The 20424-nt window shown below is 36.8% G+C and overlaps 2 protein-coding genes across 3 annotated transcripts in view; both read right to left on the reverse strand.

Moving 5' to 3' along the window:
- LOC108559228 (galactosylgalactosylxylosylprotein 3-beta-glucuronosyltransferase P-like) overlaps window positions 1-546 on the reverse strand; it is a 2698-nt gene extending 2152 nt beyond the window's left edge. The window contains exon 1 of the mRNA XM_017916438.1: window positions 196-546. The gene's annotated coding sequence lies outside the window, so the exon portion shown is untranslated. The remainder of the gene's footprint in view (window positions 1-195) is intronic.
- A 6368-nt stretch (window positions 547-6914) lies between these two features.
- LOC108559223 (fez family zinc finger protein 1) overlaps window positions 6915-20424 on the reverse strand; it is a 16176-nt gene continuing 2666 nt past the window's right edge. Inside the window, exons 1-2 of one of the 2 annotated variants that reach the window (XM_017916427.1) lie at window positions 8467-8512; window positions 6915-8187 (exon numbers count right to left, since the gene is read on the reverse strand). In XM_017916427.1, the coding sequence (XP_017771916.1) occupies window positions 6921-8187; window positions 8467-8474 (1275 nt within the window). In that variant the 5' untranslated portion in view covers window positions 8475-8512 and the 3' untranslated portion in view covers window positions 6915-6920. Of the gene's footprint in view, window positions 8188-8466; window positions 8513-20424 lie in introns of those variants that run through there. The other variant, XM_017916428.1, reaches the window with a different exon arrangement.

Genomic DNA, 20424 nt, shown 5'->3' on the forward strand with positions numbered 1-20424 from the left:
TTTTTTTCACTTTTCGGGGGTGGATTGGATTAGGTCGAGGGGGAGCCCCTACGGTGCTGTATATCGATCAGGAAACGACCCCTGCATTTCTACCCTCTACGTGATGTACAATGGGTCCGAAATGCCGCATTGGTTCCGTCCATGGGTTTTAATTCGGAAGAGCGACCGGAGTCAAGCACAAAAATATAAACTCACCTAAACTTTAGACGGCGTAAGCTCCATGCCAAATTGTATTTGAAGACAAATAACATTATTGTTGATGTGAACTTATATTACTGCCTTTGTTGTCTTGTTTCCTTAATCTTTGCCTTCAATTGGCGCGCGATTATTTAATTCTGCATCTAATGCTTTAGGTGCGTCCTTGCAACCCGGGTTCTGCAATTCTTCGCACCGAACTGTTTACAAATTCATCTGGACTTCGTTTACTGTAGCTCTTCTCCGGAATTACTTTTTGCAGCACGTTACTAACTAATGGAACGACGGGCGTCTGCGGCGCGACGCATCTGGCGTAAATATACTCGCGTCGCGACCTCGACGTTCCCCCTGGTCGTTTAGTCCAGTTACGAATCTGATTGATTCTCTCTTGGACCTCCGCCCCCTCATTTCAGGATCTTCCTACCCTCTAACAGATGGCACCAGACTGAATGTTTATCCTCATTCAAATCGTATAAATCATAGTTAACACCTACAATTAACACCATCATCTTTCTTAAAATTTAGTTAGTGTTGAATAACCGAATCTTATGAAATATATATGTAAATTGAAAACTATCAAACATAATTTTACAAAAAAACAAAATATACTTAAAAAACTATATCTGAAATAAATTAATAATATTACGCCCTTCTGGGTATAAATATTTATTAAATTTTAAAGAATACATAGAACACAAATATGTTAACATTTTTTTCCAAAACATTTGTAACATACGAGCTATAATTAGAAGAATATAGATAAAACGAACACTGGAATGTGAAATCGGGAATGTTAAAATTAATAGTTTGACGCATGTTATCTTAGCGGTATGATAAAATTAGTAAATATGTCTACACAATATTTTTGTTAGATACATTCACTTTAATAACAAATTATTATTAAACATCTTTGTTAATCATAATAACCAAAGCGCAATTAAACGTTTTATCTGCCCTAATAAATTATTATTATTAAATTTTACTTATTTATGATTTATTTAAAGAAATAATTTTAATCTGTTCCACACTTTCCGGATTTTTACTCGTATAGTGAAACATATTCAAAAATACACATAATATGTGTAAACAAGTTTTAAAAATGATGTAACTCGAGTCATTTTAATCGATGTTTCACTGTATATTAAATTCAAATAGTTTGAATTTTAATATTTCAATACTGTATGGTTAAATAGAAATTTACTACAGACTTTTTGGTTCATCGTCTGTTTTAGCTACTAGTTTACAGGGGGCAATACTTGTTAGTTGTGAAAATTTTATAAGATTTGTTAAATGACTTCTTTAGAATTGACGGTTACGTAATTTTGGTTGCATGTACTACAAACCAATAATATTTTAAATTAAAAAATATTTACCAGGCGAAATTATGCAAGACGCGCAATACAAGTGAAGTGTGGAGAAGAAAAGAAGAAGAAAAAATATTTAATTTTTTTATTGATAACTTCGATTAATAAAATCATAATATACTTTAATTAATGTAACAATTAAAAACTAAGAACCAATATATAAATGATTTAATTCAATTTTATGATTTAAATTTCATTTCATTCAGTGGAAAATATTACATAAAAAATGCAAATTGAGTAGTTTTTGAATGATATTTGTTATTATATACGATTATAGTTGTATAAAGAATTTAATTTGCTCTAATTACAATAGATTGGATTGAGTAATAACGATGTTATTATTCTCACAGCTGGAATAATTATAGAAGTACTTTTGACCAACATTTCGGAAAAAGTTCTTTCAAGTTTTTAAAGAAAGACTTTTATTATCTCAACACCACACATAAACATATATTAATATCTCACAATCAAAGAACGTTTTGGATTTTTTTTTTCATAAAACGTTTAATGTTATTTGAATAAAATATAGTATTAAAAAAACAATTATCAATAAAGTTTAGTTGAAAATGTGTATTTGGTAAAATTGCGCTAGAGAAGAATAGCCAATTCCAAGGAAGAGGAGAATGAAGAAAGTAGTAGGATTTGATGTGGTCATAATAGTAATGATTGTTTGGTAATTGGACGATATATTGATGGCATTGGTAACAGTATTATCGACGTCAAATAAGGTGTGACATTGATGTTCCAGCGGCAGAAATGGGAAATTAATAAAGGGGGCGTTACAAAGAAGGGCGAGGAGAAGGGCCAATTGAATGAGGCACCGTGATTGGGGTGGATTCGGAGGCGATGCAGGAAAACGCGTCTAGAGAAGCGAATTAACGGCCGAAATTCTTATCGATTGGCTCCTTTCCGGCGACGCTGCGAACTGCTTGCCGTGTATTAGGTAAGATGAATGGAATCAGTTTCCGTGACATAATACTGAAAGTTTACGCTGTATTACGTGCATATGTCGTCGTAGGTATTAGGAGTCGAGCTATTGTGGGGGTGATGCGGGGGTTGAGGCTTGTTCAGAATATTTGCGAGGGACGTGGCGAACCGTGAGGAGAGGTGCAAAAGCGATTAGCAGCGAGTTCATTATGCGAAGGTGTTGGCCTGTGCAACGGCCCTGGGACCGTCACAGGTGTCTCACCCTTCGAGCTTGCGACAATGGTTTTAGTATATCGTTTTGGTGCAGGGGGTGGTCGCGAGGGTGCAGACGATACTACGATAGCTTCGTGCAATCACATGTAGTAACACCTTTAATATTATTCCAAAACAAAAGGTTAGCGATCGCTGCCTCGTTTTCCATCCCTCCATGCCATTACCGCTTATTGCATCAAAATCTGGAGTGAGGACGATAGGCGAATGCACTCCAGAGGAAGGATTGATCTTGTATCTAAAAACTCTTTGCCATGTAATGATTTAACAGCGATATTTCGAGTGGCCGGATCTTGAACAAAAATCGCTTACTGCTCTGATCATTATCCTATTTTATTACGCAGCCATTTGATCCTTAGGGGGAGTATATTAAAAAAAATATATGAAAAAAAAATCCTTTCATTGGAACATCCTATTCATAGCAATAATTTGAAAACGATTCTCTAAGTATAGAAAAAAATATTTACAAGTATAAAAATAATATTTTGATATGTAATTTTTGTTTGCTTTTTATTTTGAATGTCTAATACAATTAAATTATGTAATACCTATGAATAGAATATACAAAAATTTGCGAGGAATTCTGCGTGATCTGTCCGAAGAAGGAAGCGGCTTGCATTTTTTCTGTGTGCTTTCATTTTTTTTGTTGCTGTTTTGTTTTCCTTTCGGCGGGGCAAAGATCGCATTGTTGCCTGTAATCGCCTTAAAGTTGCGCTACTTCATGTAACCTTTAGCGAAATGCACCGGAATCCTTTATTGTTGTCTACAATTTGTTTAGGCTAGTGGTCTCAAGTGGAGGCCGGATGTTCGGGCCATCGAACCCGTAGGGCTCACTTTTTCTTCACTCGAACCTCCTCCACCGTCGTCAAATACCCGGGGTCTACGCTGCAAAGCTACCTTCGAATTGAAAACCTTGAATAAATTCCTTTTCAGCAAGAAGAAACAGCAAGCAGATGTTGCAATTGTCCCCTCCGGATATCAGGATCCGTGATTCGTTTATCCACGGATGATGAAAGTTATGAGGAGAATAATGGCAATTTGCCGATGATGCCGTGTCATTGCCAGATCACTTGTGAATGCGGAAGGTGTCGGACCGTGCAAAGGGCGATGAGCAATTAATGAACTCCTAGGAAACCCCTTCACGAAACACCCCTACAGTAAGCGACCCCTAATACTCGCTCGAACACAATCCCAGGCAGATACACGGATGCGGCTTCTCGCAGGATTTCAATTATTAAAATTGCTGTGCAAACCCCCTGGTCGTCCCTCGGATAGCCGAAATCCTGTTAAGTAGGCGATAATGTCAGTTAAGCCGTTAAACGAAGCCTACTTTTCACGGAGTTTCTAGGAAAATTTCATTCACTGACCGTCGCCGCCAAACACCTTTGCAACTACACCTTCTTTTTGTACTTGCAATACTCTAATACCTCCATTCATGTAATCCGCAGATTGCATGTATTGCATTATGCAATTGAACATTTTACTACTGTATTTTTGAATTCTACAAGAAAATTTCCTTTTAAATTTGTGGTCTTAGTCGGTAGCAAATTTTCATTATTCACTACAAAAGTTACACGAATTCACACACACTAAATATACGTTCCAAACTGTAGCAAATATAATGCAGATAAAAAATATTTCTATTTTTTTTTAAATATATATTATTTAAAATTGCTTATTAATTAATAAAATTCAACTTCGTTAAATTTAAATAATAAATTAGAATAATTATTTATCAGAAATGTATTCATTTAATTACTATGAACTATATGTGTTTTTATATAAGATTAATCTTATACATCGGGTTTCCAATTAATTAACGAAAGATATGCGTCAATCCCGTCGGTCGGAACTAGGAGTATCATAGCTGTACAGGAGTGATCCCTTTAAGGTATCTGTGCGATAACATCGTGTTTTCATTCATGTGTCGGGTAAATGGTTTAGCCTGCCCATCTGTCATTCATGGGCACCCGAAGGCTCGGCTAGTTACGATGTTATCCAACCGTTGCCGTCGACCAAATTCGTGTTGACAGCTAGAGCCCCCATACATCCCAATACCTGTCTCTGTTTGTTTGTTTAAGTTTTCTTACAATTATCCGGGCTAATCAAACAGAAGGAGGGGAACGGACGATTCACTCTTTATTTATATGGGCCAGCTCCTTCTGGTCTTTGCTCCTTATGAATTTGAATATAAACCACAATAGATGCGGTGAACATCAAGAAAACGAAAATAATGGGAGAGGAACAAGAAATCAGGAAACGCTTCACGGGGTGCGGTTTTACAAATTACCCAGGAAGAACACAGAAAGAGAAAAAAAACTAGCTAATAGAAAGAGGGATAAATGCCACTGAAAAATATTACTATTTCCGATGTTCATTCATGTTTCTGTGATAAGTTTTATTTCCATCGTATGAATGAATTATTAAAAATATTTACTAAAATAAGTAAATATTTAAAGTATTTATAATAAATTATCATTATAAAAATAAGATAATATTAAAACTAATTTAAAGAGCAATATTTCCTTATGAACAATAAAATCAAAGTGTTTATATTCAAGTATAATTTAAGGGTGTGATAATACATTAGCCATGTTGCTAGTTCTCAAGCTTAGTAAAAAGTGACTAATGATCCGAACTCTTGGGGGTAGATCATCACCCCTTCTGATCTGTTGGTACAATCAAATGGTTTCATAATTATTTCGTGTTTGAATAAATAATTACTGAAACTGATTTAGTTATTTTCACGAATTATTAATTATTACTTGTTAAAATTAAACAATTATCATATATTATTTGATTTTCTTTAAATTTTCGTAAAGTTCTGAAAATAAATATTTATAAATATGTAAATAAGAAAATAATTTTCAATTAATGATTTTTATGTAAACGTAATATTATGATATTTGTTAAATGATATTAAGTCGTATTATTTTTCTTGAAAATATTTGTAGCAAATAGTAAGTAGCAATTGATAAAAATTAAGCTGTTTATTATGAGATGAACACACGTAAGTCGCTTAATTCCTTGTATAAGATAAAAATGGTATTTTTTTTTTCTACCTTTATTGTGGTGCGGTCACAAAAGAATCACAACTGCTTCCGTGTTCGCCCACAAATATATTACCTCATAAATCGTAGGTATTAAGCAGGAGGTATAGTAAAGTATATCCAGCAAATGAATGGGAGGAGAGTTTTGGGTAAATCGTTTTATTGAAGTTACTTGTAGAGGAAACGATACGGCGTTGTTTGTGTCGGCCCGTCTGAAGGTGAAGCGGCAATCGGTCATGGATAGAAGGAGGAGGGCAAGGAAAAAAAAAGTGAAACATGTAATCTGCTTAAGGACGATGCGAGGAGTGCCTGTTGTGACTGACCACTCGAGAGGAAAGAAACATCCCTAATCCAGTACGGCCGTAAAACTTTCTCGTCATGTGCGTACAGCACAGGAGTAGGATTCAATGGACGCTGCTGATCCCCATATTGTGATCAATGATCCTTAATACCTTGTTATTATCCCATACGTTTGCTTGCACTGGACATACGCAACGCTGCACTGATTATTTCCCTTTCAGCATGGATCCCGCCGAAAACCACAAGGCTGTTACCTAATTTCATTCTAAATACATTTTCCTGTCCATTATTCTATTTGAGAGTAAGGGATGCCGGGATAGGAAAATGAAAGAGTATTCGTATAGTTTCAGATTTTTTTTTATTATAAATAACATTTATTAACTAATATTAATATATATTTATATAGGTATATCTTCAGATCTTGTTGTTCTTAATTTATCTTTTATTATAATACATAATCTAAGCGATGTGAAAAGGAGACCAGTCATAGTTATATAGAAGCCGAATTAATATTGCACATTTATACAGAGAGATCCATATCGCTACTGACTCGACTCATCATCCAAATTTCGGTATAATTATTTTAAACTTTTCCCTTTAATATTTAACACAGATTCACAAAGCGTCCACATTTATATTGCAATATGATTTATTAATATAATTATTACTTCATTTTTTTTCCTCGAATGTATTGATATTCATATCGTATTATTAATATTATTATTATATTTTCTTTTCGTCTTACTTCTTCGTATAGGAAACAATAACAATGATTATTAAATTGCAAAATAAGTTAATAGCAGTCGGGAATTGGTCATAAGAGTTTACCGGTGTAGACCGGAACCGGTGGTCTGGATGTGGATGGCGGCAGAAGGAAAGGGCTGATAAAGTGGTGGAGGTCGCGATCTCGTGGATAGCCGCTGGGAGCTGGAGGGCTATTCATGAACTCCTGGTCACCGGCGCCGCCGGTTTCGTGCAGCTTCCGCATGTGCTTTTTGAGATCGAAGTTCCGGCAGAAGCCCTTACCGCACACCTGGCAGGTGAAGGGCTTCTTGTCGTTGTGGGTGTGCATGTGGAAGGTGAGGTTGTAGACTTGGTGGAAAGCCTTCGAGCAGACAGTACACTTGTATGCCTTTTCGCCGCTGTGCGTGAGCTTGTGGTTTTTGTAGTTGCCTTTCTGGTGGAATCCTTTACCGCAGTACTCGCAGACAAAAGGCTTGTAGCCGGCGTGGATGCGGGCGTGTGTGTTCAGCGTTGAGGATCTGTTGAAGGCTTTCCCGCATGTATGGCATTTGTGCGGTTTTTCCGATGTGTGTATGATCTTGTGGCGGCAAAGGGTAGACGCCTGTCGGAATCCCTTTCCGCAGATCTTGCAGACGAAGGGTCGCGCGCCCGTGTGCACGGGCATGTGGCGCGTCAGATTGTAGTGTGCGTTGAACACCTTGCCGCATTCGCCGCACTCGAAGCTCTTCTGCTTGGCGGAGTTGGTGGCCGTGCTCAGGGCACTCTTCCCCCCATCGATCCCGGATGAGCTGCCCGTCCCCGTGCCCACCGCCGATCCCAATCCCGAAACCAGCCCCAAGCCGGCGACCGCCCCTGTTCCAGTCGGCGCGGACGCCACCGCCCCCGAACCAACCGGTCCCATTGTGCGCTTCATATGGCAGCCCTTATTGTAATGTTCCGGCAACGACGGTGCTGTCGGATTCACCGCCGGCAGTCCCGAGGGACTACCTCCTGCTGCACCATTCTCTGGAGAAACACTGTATACCGAAACCGAGGTCGTTGCTACGCACATCAACTGACTGGGATAGTAGACCAGAGGGTATTGGTGGAGCAGATCCTGTGATCTCAGCACTGATGGCACGTACTTCTTGAACGCTGATTCCAGGTGGGAAGTATATGGCATCGTCGGTACCTTTGGCACTGTCAACGACGAATCCGGACTCTTTTTTGGAAACTTGTTGTCTGGTTCCATGATCTTCGCTATGGAGAAGTTCAAGCTTCTCGTCGGAGGCGGCGCACCCTTCTGAGCCTCTCCATCACCCAAACTCGTCGAATTCTCCGTCGCAGCCATCCTAATTCTGAAAACATAAATAAATAAAATATATAAATTTTCAAAATAATTTTAATTAAAATTGTGTAAATATTTAGTAAATTTTAGCTCTTTGATATATTTTTAGTTAAATTAATATTTTCAAACAATGTATGATATCTTCATGTAGTATTACTCCAGTAAAAGTTGTTGTTTCACTAGTGTGCCATTATATAAGTAGAGTATCAAGTAGAGTAGCTTATTCAAAAGCGTCATTCAAAGTTGTAACAAATTATATAAAAATATTGATCATAATACTTGAACATACCTTATCATTCTAAGACCGAAAATATTTTATGTAACATGCACGTAAAGTAATGTTTCTTCAGAGAGTAGTAAACGTAGTACAGCAAGATTGCATGCTGATGGAATAGTAGAAATGAACTTCACAAGGTGTGAGGTGTGAATGAGGACCGCCCAGTTAACATTGTGGCAGAAGGGAAATTGTGAATGGTAATAGCTAGGGTAATAGCAGGAAGATTAGTAAAATGTTTGCACATAAAGGGATTACATGGAAAGGGAGGAAAGAAGTAATGAGGATTGGTATATTGGGAAGGTGGATAAGTACAATGAGGATGAGTCGAATAAGAAAAAGGGATTATCTACGTTTGTGGTGGAACCTTAAGAGGTGGAGCGTTATGGGAATCGAGTAAACGTGAATGAATACGTAATACATAAGAAAGGTGGATACAAGAATCTGTGCATAGATGAAAGACGAATGAATGCATTGGGAAGTGTGAAGTGGGGTGGAGTGGGGTTGAGAAGGACTGGCCATTACATGCATGGATGAGAGGGGATAAGGGCTATGTTTTGCTCGAAGTAAAAGACTCTGGCATATGTTTCTTCCAAATATTTTGAAAGCATTGTTTTGATTTATTACCTTAAGGGAATTTTATTATACATCTGAATGATTTTAAAACAAAATTATTGATTATTATATTTTAGTTTTAAACTATTTTTTTAAGTTCTAGTAACTTAGTAAATGTTCTTGCTGACTGATATGAAGTAATTACATGTATAGAATTTGCAAAGGTTATTAGTGTGTAGCCACGATTGTTGTATATTATTTTTGACAGGAGGGTTGAGATTTCCGGGTGAGTGGACGAGTTTCCTGATGATGATATAAACATGAAATGTGTTGTCGTATACAGGATAAGATGGATGCGTCACGCCCTCATTTAATCGCAATAATAAGTGACAAAGCCTATTATGCGTCGTGGAACATGAACGTGGAACATAGAACATGGAACATGGGAGAAGGAGGGTTTCGATCAGCTAATACTGCGACGGCGGCTCCGAGGGGTGGCGGGACGAATGGGATGTAGGGATGAAGGGATGAGGGTGTCGTGCGGCAAGGCTAATCACAGACAATTAACGGCTGAGGGTTATCTGGTTCTGAGCGAGATCATTGTTGGGGAACGACTGTGCGATGTCGATGTCACGCCGCACGATTTTTATATAATGCTCACTGCCGACCACAGACTCAATCATTTCAGACAATTATAGACATCGTTCACCCCTCCCCCCAAAACGGATGATCCCCCAACGCCGTGTCACTTCAACAAACTCATCTAATCTAATCTTTCAACTTTCGACGCCTCGTGCACACATATTTTCATCCGCTCAATTACGATTCTATTAGCACCATCATCGTCACTCACCCACAAATATATTCTATATAATATACATTGAAAGTGTGCTCTTCTTCATTGATTACTTCCGACCTTCAACTTTACGACTTCTCGCGTACACGTCTGTCCTATTTCTGTATGATAGTAAAAACAATACAAAAACATTAACTTATAAGATTTACATTTTCAATATGAAACATTTACTAAATATATATATTATATCATTGATTAAATAATTAATATTTATGGAATTATATTAAAAATGTTTTAAATAATCTAAATTAAAATAATTTATTGAAATTTTTGAAAAAAAAAAATAATTTGAATGAAGATTAAAAAATTCGTGAGGCAACAAAATATTTAGATTTCCACCCTATTTTCTTTTTTGACTTTGGGTATTGGCATGGGGTGTTGTATGGTATTGTACCACTTATTGAATGGTGAATAATGCGCGAATCGTTTAATATTGTTCACTATCGGAAGCGGAGTCGGAAATATGATTCCCATATAGTTAAGGGCACGTGGGCGGATGTGGCGTGTATAGCAAACTCGGTGCATCGTTCCATTGAGAGAACCCTACACACGTGGTGTCTTTAAGGCCTGCAGCAGGCCAAGGCAAGTCGCTTAGGGCCGATTACAATAAAAAAAAGTGATCAATTAATTTCCGCTCTCGCAAATTGCTCTCCGTCGACGTTTGTCTCTTGACCCCAGTTGCAGCAGGAAGAGGAGACGCAGATGAGATGGCGCCGAGTTACGCCCCGTGCCATCCATAGAAACGCGTCGCTTTTCATCCCGATCCGCCCCCGCCATATCCAGTCATAGTCAGCAGTCATAGCAGCATCTGAGGCGCTCCTTGATGGCCGAGACGCGAGATTGAAATCAGCCTCACCCCGCGTCTCCACCGCCACGTGATCATCCCATAATTAGAGGATGGATTGCGATTGCAATCTGCGGGGAGAGCGCAGATGTACGTGGTGCAATACGATCTGCGGATCCGGCGGAAGTACTTTCTTAAGACGCTATCGAATGTCGCTTGATTGTGTTGAGCGTCGAGCGCGTGTCGCGCCACCAACAAAAGGGAGTTGGCGGAAGAGGCGCGCAGATGCCTCTTCATTGTGTTGAACAAACTTTATTAAAGATCAAGAACCCGGGGAATCCGCGCACAATATAACCAGCCGGCACACTCTACCGCCCCCTGTCCTCCCCCGGGCGAACCGCCCCATCCCTCTCGACGTCTTTGCGGATTTTAAATAAACACTTATGTTTCTTGTCTGGGGGAGAGGTACGTAATCGCGTTTGCCTTTAGATTTGCCCCTAACGGTTGCCCAATATTTAAATTACGGAACGAGGCTGTTAGGACTAGGAGGATGAGGGGATCGGTGGTGATGGTGGCGGCGGCGACGCCGTCCCCGAAGTACGCACCCGCCCCCCTCGGGCCCGCACACAAAACAAATAATAACGTAATGCTAAGCGGAAGTTGATCGCTTAACCGAAATTTCTATTAACAACCCCTAGTCGCCGCCTCCCCAGACCGATCGAGTCTCTCGCATCCCCTCATAAGCTTTCATTAAAAAGAGCACACAAGAAATAAACGAACCGAAAACGTGATCCGGATTCATTTCGCATATTCACTTCAAAAATAATAATAACTTTAGTATCGAACTCTTAATGAAAACGAAAATTTTCAGTCCATATTTATTAAAATATTTTATTAGTGCGGAAAAACCTCTGGCGAAGACCTTTTAATTGACTTTTTATATTTATAAATAAAATTTAGAATTATTCTACATTCTCAACATTTTTTAATTGTTTCCAATATTTTAATAATTTATAAAATACTTTGAGAGGAAAATAGTAAAATATTATTAAATAATAAATATCTTAATTATTAATTTATTAATACTAAATTCAATTGTTATATTCATTTAGTAAAATTTTATACCATAGATTTGAATTTTTTAATATTTTCTTATCTAACAAATAACAATTAAAAAATTATTTTATTTTTTTGTAAAACAAAATAAAAATATATAAAATCTTAAACAATATAATAATTATTGCAATAACCATAAAATAAAATAAATTAAAAGAAGAATTTATTCTATACAAATTTTCTACACTCTCAACGTTTTTTAATTATTTTCTATTTCTAAATTTTAATATTTAAGTACAACTTCAAAAAATCTAAATAATTCAAGAAAATAATCATATAATTATTTTAATTTATAAGAATTTTATTAGATAACTGATATTAATTTAACTATAACATGTCAAATTACATGTAATTATAGTAATTGGTATTGTTAGTTGGTAAAAATGACGAATTAGAGCGGAAAACATAAATGTTGAAGGGTTGCTTCGAAAAATTGAAGAGGTGTCACAAATAAAATCCAGAAGTTCCACGGCTGAAGGGGTGCTCTTTCGTGTAGCTCTATCTTTTTCTTTTTTTTTACTACCCCCGTCGGTCGACCGTTTGAATATGAATTTCTGGATTGTCGATGATTATCATAGAGTCAGTTAAAGCGCGTGTTTACGGGGTGGCAGCTTGTAGTCGTTGAATCGTATAACCGCATATATTCAACGCACTAGGGGTTGAAATATATGTATGTATGTGTGTGTGTGTTGTATGTGTGTATAGAGCCGGGGGACCGAAGCTTATGCCGCTGCGATCGAACGATCAGCCCCCGGCCCTTGCAATTGATGGAACCAACGGAACCCCCGAGACCGAACTAGCTCGTATCCGCCTCCCAGGCGCGGCAGTAATTATCTCTCTCAAATATTTACCCTGCATTTACCTTTTAACTATTCGAAGGGATACACTTAACATCGGATTCACGTGTGTTTGCTCTATTAAAAAATATATACTTGTTGTGTGTATGTGTGGGGGAGCATGGCCACCCCCAACCCCCTTGCAGAAGGTTTAGATCGAACGACGAGAGCCGTCTCCGCCGCCACCCCTAATCGAATTTAGTTTTAATCGTGTGCTCCCGCAAGAAAACTCATTTTCCATCTGAAGAAAATCGCAGAAACTGTAATTTGTCGGTCTGAATAGTATATAACCACTCCTACCGCCCTTTACGACGATTGAAATACTGTCAGAACCATACAACCAATACATAACAAATTAATTAATGCCTTTTCTTTCTTACAACCTCATTTCTCCAACCATTTACAACACACGATTAAAACGTATAAAACAGCATACACAAATCAACAACAAAATAATTATATAATTTTTTTAATAAATGTTAATTAAATAATAAATTTATTTGCTCGTTTTCACTAAAAAAAATTACAAAAATTTATATGTTTTATAAATTTTATTTAAATAATAATAAAACATGTTTTTTTCATATGAAAATTGAAAAATACTTTTTTCTCAATTAATTAGGAGAGTTTAGTGTTGTTTTAGGGAGTAGAATGAGTATGTATTTTGTGTATATTATATTTAAGGTGTACTTGGAGCAGAAAACGTGGGGCGTCTCCCCCGTGCGAATATTTGCCATCCCCGTTATTCTTCTTATTTCAATGGAAGTAGTCCTGTCGTGTATTTAACAATGGCTCGTCTGTGTGTTGACACTGCCCTAGTCGGTATTGGACCATAATTTTAAGCGGCACAATTATTCATTGTACCGCAGGATTCGGTTCCCCTGTGGTTTTCTTCAATTTGCTAGCATATGTCATAATCACATCCGCCTCTGACTTTGTTAGTGACGACAAATCAGCTCGCACTTCTGCATCTGCCTTCACGCTAGGGCATATACATTCTTCTCTCATTTTTTATATAACATTTCTCCTTTCAACGTATTTTCTCTCTCTTATTGTTTGTTCAGTTTCGCCTCGTTGTTTTCCAATCTCTCTATCTTCATCTCTCTTGGTGAGTATTTGTTTTTTTTTTTGTAATTCTTCCTCTTATTTTCTACGTTCATCATTGTCCCAATACCAGTTCCGAGCGTGCGCTATTATTCTTGGGTAAGGGAGAGGCCGAAGCGATTCCAGAACTACTAATTAAGTCGCGCGGCAACTACTCGAGAAATTCCCAATTACCGAAGCTGCGGAATGGGGGGAAACCCCCCTCAAACCGTCTGCTTCTACTTCTGCTTCTACTGTTGATTAAAATTGATATGTATTTGGAAAGGTAACACTCCGTATAATTAGTCATATAGATGGTACGGCTGTTTCGTGCTCAAGCTCTGTTACGTCAGGTACTTGCGATGAGTGTTCAATTCAGTCGGCGATAAGGCAGACAGCTTATAGTACACGCTATGCGCCCTATCCGAGCACCCTTAATCGAATTCCAAACTTATATAGCATTCACACCGCAAAACACGACCGAAATTCACTAAAATTTCCTTACCCGCTTTACACATGCAACAATACCCACGCCCAGCAGAACCTAATCGAAATCAAAAGACTTTTCTTCGAACGCCAAACTTCATCAAACTACCTAATTCCAAGAAAACAACTTAATATTACTTCAAATTGCATTTATGATTTAATTAACTTTACTAATACAACCAACAAATTTAGTTAATATATTTTTAGTATTACATTCAATAGACATATAATTTTTTGTTTCACTAATTATTGTGATTTTATAATTGAAGAATCAATAAATTTACTTGTAAGTATACAAGTTGGGTTTAAACAATTGGATTGCTCAGAACATTTCGTGTCAAGTTGCCGTTTTCATATTGGCTTGCATCCTGTTACATCACGTGCCCTCAATACAAATTAGGCCCTTTCCTACCTCGATAGTTCAAAATTTGTAAACGGCAGATAAACATCGCGAATGTGTGAATAGTTTCATATTAGTTGACATGAACGTTACGTGTGCGCCCTTCGCACCAAACATGTAGTTAATTTAATGTTTCGAAGGGAGGATTGGCTAATTTCACGGAGTGTGTTCGCGTGCCAGATAAGCGGTTTCCCACATTCTATTTGTTTTTCCTGCCTTTGTTACAATTACTATTAAAAAAAAAACTATTGTTTATTCAACGTTTAGAAAAGGGTAACAACTCGTATTTTTTAGTTGCGCCCCTTGTAAAGATGAACGGATTTAGGTGGAGCGCTCTGTTTTTTTTTTATTGCGCCCGTGTTATTGGAACACATGATTTCGTGCAAATCTATGAGTTATTGGAGCTGGCCAAACGGTTCGTGTTTGTGTCACGTCCATGCGGTCAAAATAATTTAATTTAAAGTTCTCCTCGAAACGGATCGAGCGTGAGTCCACCAATTTCCGAGGGGTTGAAACCGGCCAACACATATACACTACACCCCAGTGCATGTATAACAGATCATTTCATATGTCATATTAAATTCCAATTCATCCGATTTTCCCTGATTGATTCTGATAGGTTTATATAAACTGAGCGCCATTAAACCAATTATCGGGTATAATGATAAAAGTGTAAAGTTCAAGCGCTCTCCTGTCATTCGCCACCCCCATTCACACTCGGATTTCATTTCATACATTTTTTTTTCTCTATTATTATTTTGCCTGTGTTTATATTAATTTTTTTTATACAAATCGATTAATTATTTCAGTAAAAGCAAAATATTAAACGTAATCATTTTTTTTGTGAATGGAAACATATTTGTGGAAAATTTTGTCAATATTATGTAATATGGGTACATTTTGTTGTTGTTTTGGTTTGATATAAATCCTCTTAGGAGAATGTCCAAAGTAAAACTTGTTGTGTGCTGTAGAAATGGGGAAGGCATAGAGCGCACGCAAAGGGCAGCAGTAAAACTTTGATAAAATATTCACGTCCGGGCTGGTGAGGCAAGGGGGTGGGTGAAGCGGCGTATCGCAAGATGACCATCGTGCGAAGGGGGCCATTCTCGGGGGGCGGCGGACATTTATCTTCTTGTAATGCAGACAGTAGCTCGGAGGTGCGCAGCGAACTGTCCATTCTGGCAGGCAAAGAATTCTAGAGCACCGGAAAGGGGGCGAGCAAAAAGAAAGCGCCCAGCGCCGCCGCCGCCACCAGTCGACCGCCCGCCGCCCCCTGCCGGGAACCTCGACACGCAATAAGATCATACCTCTTTCTTTTGCATAATAAACAGTAAGATTTATTGTCCATCATTATCGGAAAGATCCCACCCACTTGAAATGCATTAAAACTGTCTCGCCACCCGGCGCATCCACCGACCGTCGAAAAGCAACGCTAATCACCTGTTTTAAATACAAGCAAAGTATAAAATTTTCTAGAACTTACAAACTAATTTACAATAAAAAAACATAAATAATTAATTATTTATATTTCAACTATTTTTAATAATCATATACACTTTTATTAATTAATATCTTTAATTTAAAAAAAANNNNAGAAAATCTTAGTAACATATTGAAATAAAATTGTCATTGATATTTTTAAATTTCAATTTTCTAGAACTTACAAACCAATTTACAATAGTAAAACAATTATTAATTAATTATTTATATTTCAACTATTTTTAATAATCATATACACTTTTATGAATTAATATCTTTAATTTAAAAAAAAAACAGAAAATCTTAGTAACATATTGAAATAAAATTGTCATTGACATTTTTAAATTTCACTTCAATTATTTTATTATAATAATCTAACTTTCTGATTTTTACATTGTTTTTAGTAAATATTTTTCAAAATTTCATTTAAGATTTTATTGAAAAGTGAAATTTTTCATAATGTTATTTTCAAACTTTTCTATAGTCGTGATCCGTGATTGAACTGATGAACAAATAATAAAATAAAACCGTTTCAGGTTATTGATTTCAGGTGGTAGTGAAATTTGATTGAAAAATGTTTAATAAAACGCGAGGCGATTAATAAACATGCGAGGCGCAGTTGAAAGATTCCAATTTCAAACTCGAAATCTATATAGGCATGAGGGGTGTATGAAATCGGATCGGATCCGATCGGAATGGTGAAAACAAATTTTGCATATGAAAGAATTTAATAAATCGTGAAGCGTCTGGGTCGATCGAGCGCGAATCCACAAAAAATAAAAATAAAATAGTGTGCGAAAAAACACGGCGAGCGTTGGTATCGTAGGGGGGCGGTAGGGGTGCTACTAATTAAGGCATTAAGGGTAAATATTGATCACGTGCCGATTATGGCAATAAAATGCGCCGAATATCTATCCGTAATGTTCCGGATGGCGGGTTTTCCGGGGGTGGGTCGCGCGCGGACCACCCCATTTCCGGTCGGCCGGAGATGCTCGTTTACATAACCGTGCTAAGCTCCCACGAATTTATACAGTTTGTAAACATGGCACACAGTCACACTCCTAATTGCCGGTTAAGCGCCCACCCCAACAATTTACTGGCCTCGTTTAGCTCTCCTTTTTTTCTTTTCTCTCTCTCTCTCTCTTTACTTCTAACATAGATCTATGTTTATGCACATACGAATTTCTCGCCCGAAGGCAAACAAACGTTTTCACTATTTACCAAACCATAATTTACCTCACAACCACATGACACTTCATTACACATACATACATAGTCGCAGCAAAAACCACCCTTAAATAATTTTCATAAAAAATAATTATTATTATTTACATTTTCAATTAAAATTTATAAGAATATTTTATGAATCGAAATTCTCTAATTTTTACTGTATAAATGCTGAAATGTTATATTTTTATACAATTATTTCTCTAAATACTTGTGGACGTAAGTTGTATAAAATAAAAATTCCAAATACGACAGGAATTCAGTTTACGTATTCTTCCACTTGAACGAGCGCCTTATATTCCGACCGATGCAAATGGTCATTTCGTCCTAAGAACTAAATCTTTTCACGCCTCAAAAGCTTCAGCTACTATTCACATTTTAAGCTTTATACTCGTCTGCGGCTGCTTCCGCTTTGTCCTAATGAACTCAAGACCTGAGTGAAGTGTCTTAAGCTCCTGGTGGGCTCATGCCAAACTTTGAACTTACTCCTCTTCAATTTCGACGGAAAGCAGTTTTCGCATTTAAATATAATTAAATGCTGCATATTCTTCTTCATGTTCCATTCTCTCTTTTCTTTTTGTATAAATTATTTTAGTTTGTCGGAGTTCCGCGGATGATTAATTAATTAATTAGTACGATAGTAGTGGTCCTGTTTTTGAAATCAGCAGTCCTCTCGTCCTGTTCGGTGTCACAGCAAATCCTGCACATAATGGGACGCTTAGCAGACGCGGAAAATCGATCTTCCATTCGGGCTGCCTTAGTTTTTAACCCCCGGATGAAATTAATTTCGTTTCGAAACTTCCGCATATTCACATAATGATGTTGAAAAATTCATTTCCCGTTCCAAATTTCAAAGAAATATTAATAAAAAAATTATGATTACAATAAAATTAGCTTAAATTTGATATAAACGTGAACTTTTATAATGATTTAGAAGCATTTGAGTAAATATGTATTTTTTTGTAATTGTAAAATTTTGTTTTGCTTGAGAAATTTGTAAAAAAAAAAACGATTATATAAAATGAAATTGAATGACAATTTCTATGTTATCAATGAAATAAGTTTAAAATTTTTATGAAATAGAATTATTTGAGTAAATATGTAAAATTGTGATGAAATTAATATAAACGTACATTTTTCTTATGAAATATAAGAATTTGTGTAAATATGTAAGATTAAGATTTGAGCTGTTGGGATGATGTTTTGAGAAGATCGTAAGGATGAAAAATACCGCCGGTTGATGATGACGGGTGTGCAAAGAGGACGAAGAAAAGGGATCGAAGCAGCAGCAGCAGCAACAAAGAAAAGAGAAAAAAATAAAGAAATAAGGAACGAACCCCCCCAATATAGTAATTATGTAATACAAACAATGTGCACATATATTTAGAGCATGCACAATGGGTCTAAGTATGGTTATGTATACACAAACTTAAACAAATATTGATTGATTCATAATACCTTTAAGTGGTCGGTGCATTGGAGGGTCTCGAAGGACGGCCCTTATGGTCCCCCGGCTTTGTTTTATTATAGCGATATTATTTTCGTCCCCCTGCAACAACCCCCCAAAAAAAAAACTCCCCGACGCTCACTCCTCCACCCCAAGAAGAAGTGGAGCATTTCTATTTATTATTATTATTATTATGCTCGCCTCAATTTTTCGTTGTACTTTATTTTTTATTTTCCCTGCTCTCTTTCTTCTTCTGCGCGCTGTATTGAAAACAAGCGGTTCTTCCCCATTCGCGTGAACAATAAATCCGCAAAGGACAAACAAACAACAAAGGGCGCGAACAATTTTAACGGGCAGATAACTCCCTTCGGTTCCCTTCATATTCTCCTCCTCCTCCACTGCTTGATGGTGTAGTTGTTTTCTGTCTCACCCCCGATTGCTTCGAATGATTTTTCCCTTTGCGACCATCCATTCCATCCCGACGGGGAGCCTCACCGAAATGATGTGTGGACGTGGGCAATTAAATTACATAATTCGCGCGATAAATCATAGCCGTTTCCGGTGTTGGCCGGTAAATGAGGAAATGATAAATGGCCGTTAAATTAAATACATATTTTCACACTGCCAAGCAGATTACGATCTTCCACCTTCGTTGTTGTTGTTGTTGCTGCTGATGTTGTTGTTTCAACTTGTCCCTCTTTCTCTCGCTCATTTCCATTTTGATATCACTAACTTTTTTTTTTCGCTTCAGCCACCCGTCGCTCGCACGAATCACGAAGAAACCCTATTTTTAGGTCGCCCCCGCCTCATAAATATATGCACATACGTGCGGCCAGATAATGAATTAGATAATTTGAAATTAATTACTTACTTAAACGTGACCGAGCACCGGGGATTTTCACCCCCAGGCCTCTGGTAATTGCGTGAATCAAATCAAACCGTAAACCAAAAAAAAACAACAACTACCCAGAGTGAGAGAGAGATTCGGGGAAAAATTGCATAATTTCAACTGCTCCCTGCTGCTTTGATCTTTCGTCAATCTTGTTGGGGGTGGATGAAGTGTCTCTACGGTTTTTGTTGTTGTTTGGTTGAGCTTACTTACAACCCCAAACAGCATATTCAGCAATTGATCTTGGTTTGTCTTTCAAAATAATAAGAGTGAAAAACCCTTTTGAATTCATACACTTTATTTGGACAAAACTTCAATATCCAAGTCAAATAAACTTATTTAGAATCATAGATTTCTAATTAATCTTCCAGTATTTTTTTAAAAATTTATTAAATACTCAAAAAATAGTTTTTTTTTTAATATTCCAAACAAATACACCAAAACTCCAAAATATTTTATTTACAGAATTTCATTGCAAAAACTAAAAATTCCCAAATTTCTAATTAAGATTCTAGTATTCTTCAAAATAATTATTATTAAAAAAAATACAATTATTACTATATTAATTTACTCTAAAAATTATTGATTTAATAAATAAACTGTTTTGTAATATTAAAAATAATTTTATCCACAGGTATAATCTTGATATTCTGTTGTTTCAACCTATATCCCGAAAAAACACATATTTTTACGCAAATTTATATTTTTTTCTAATCATTTTATAGCAATTTTGTAAAAGTTGAAATACAGTTGAACCTCGCTTAACGAGCAACGCATAACGAGTTACGATGAGAAGAGAAGTCCCGTTTTCTACA

This window comes from Nicrophorus vespilloides, unplaced genomic scaffold, assembly GCF_001412225.1.
Source record: "Nicrophorus vespilloides isolate i.1.1-1 unplaced genomic scaffold, Nicve_v1.0, whole genome shotgun sequence".
NCBI lineage: Eukaryota > Metazoa > Arthropoda > Insecta > Coleoptera > Silphidae > Nicrophorus > Nicrophorus vespilloides.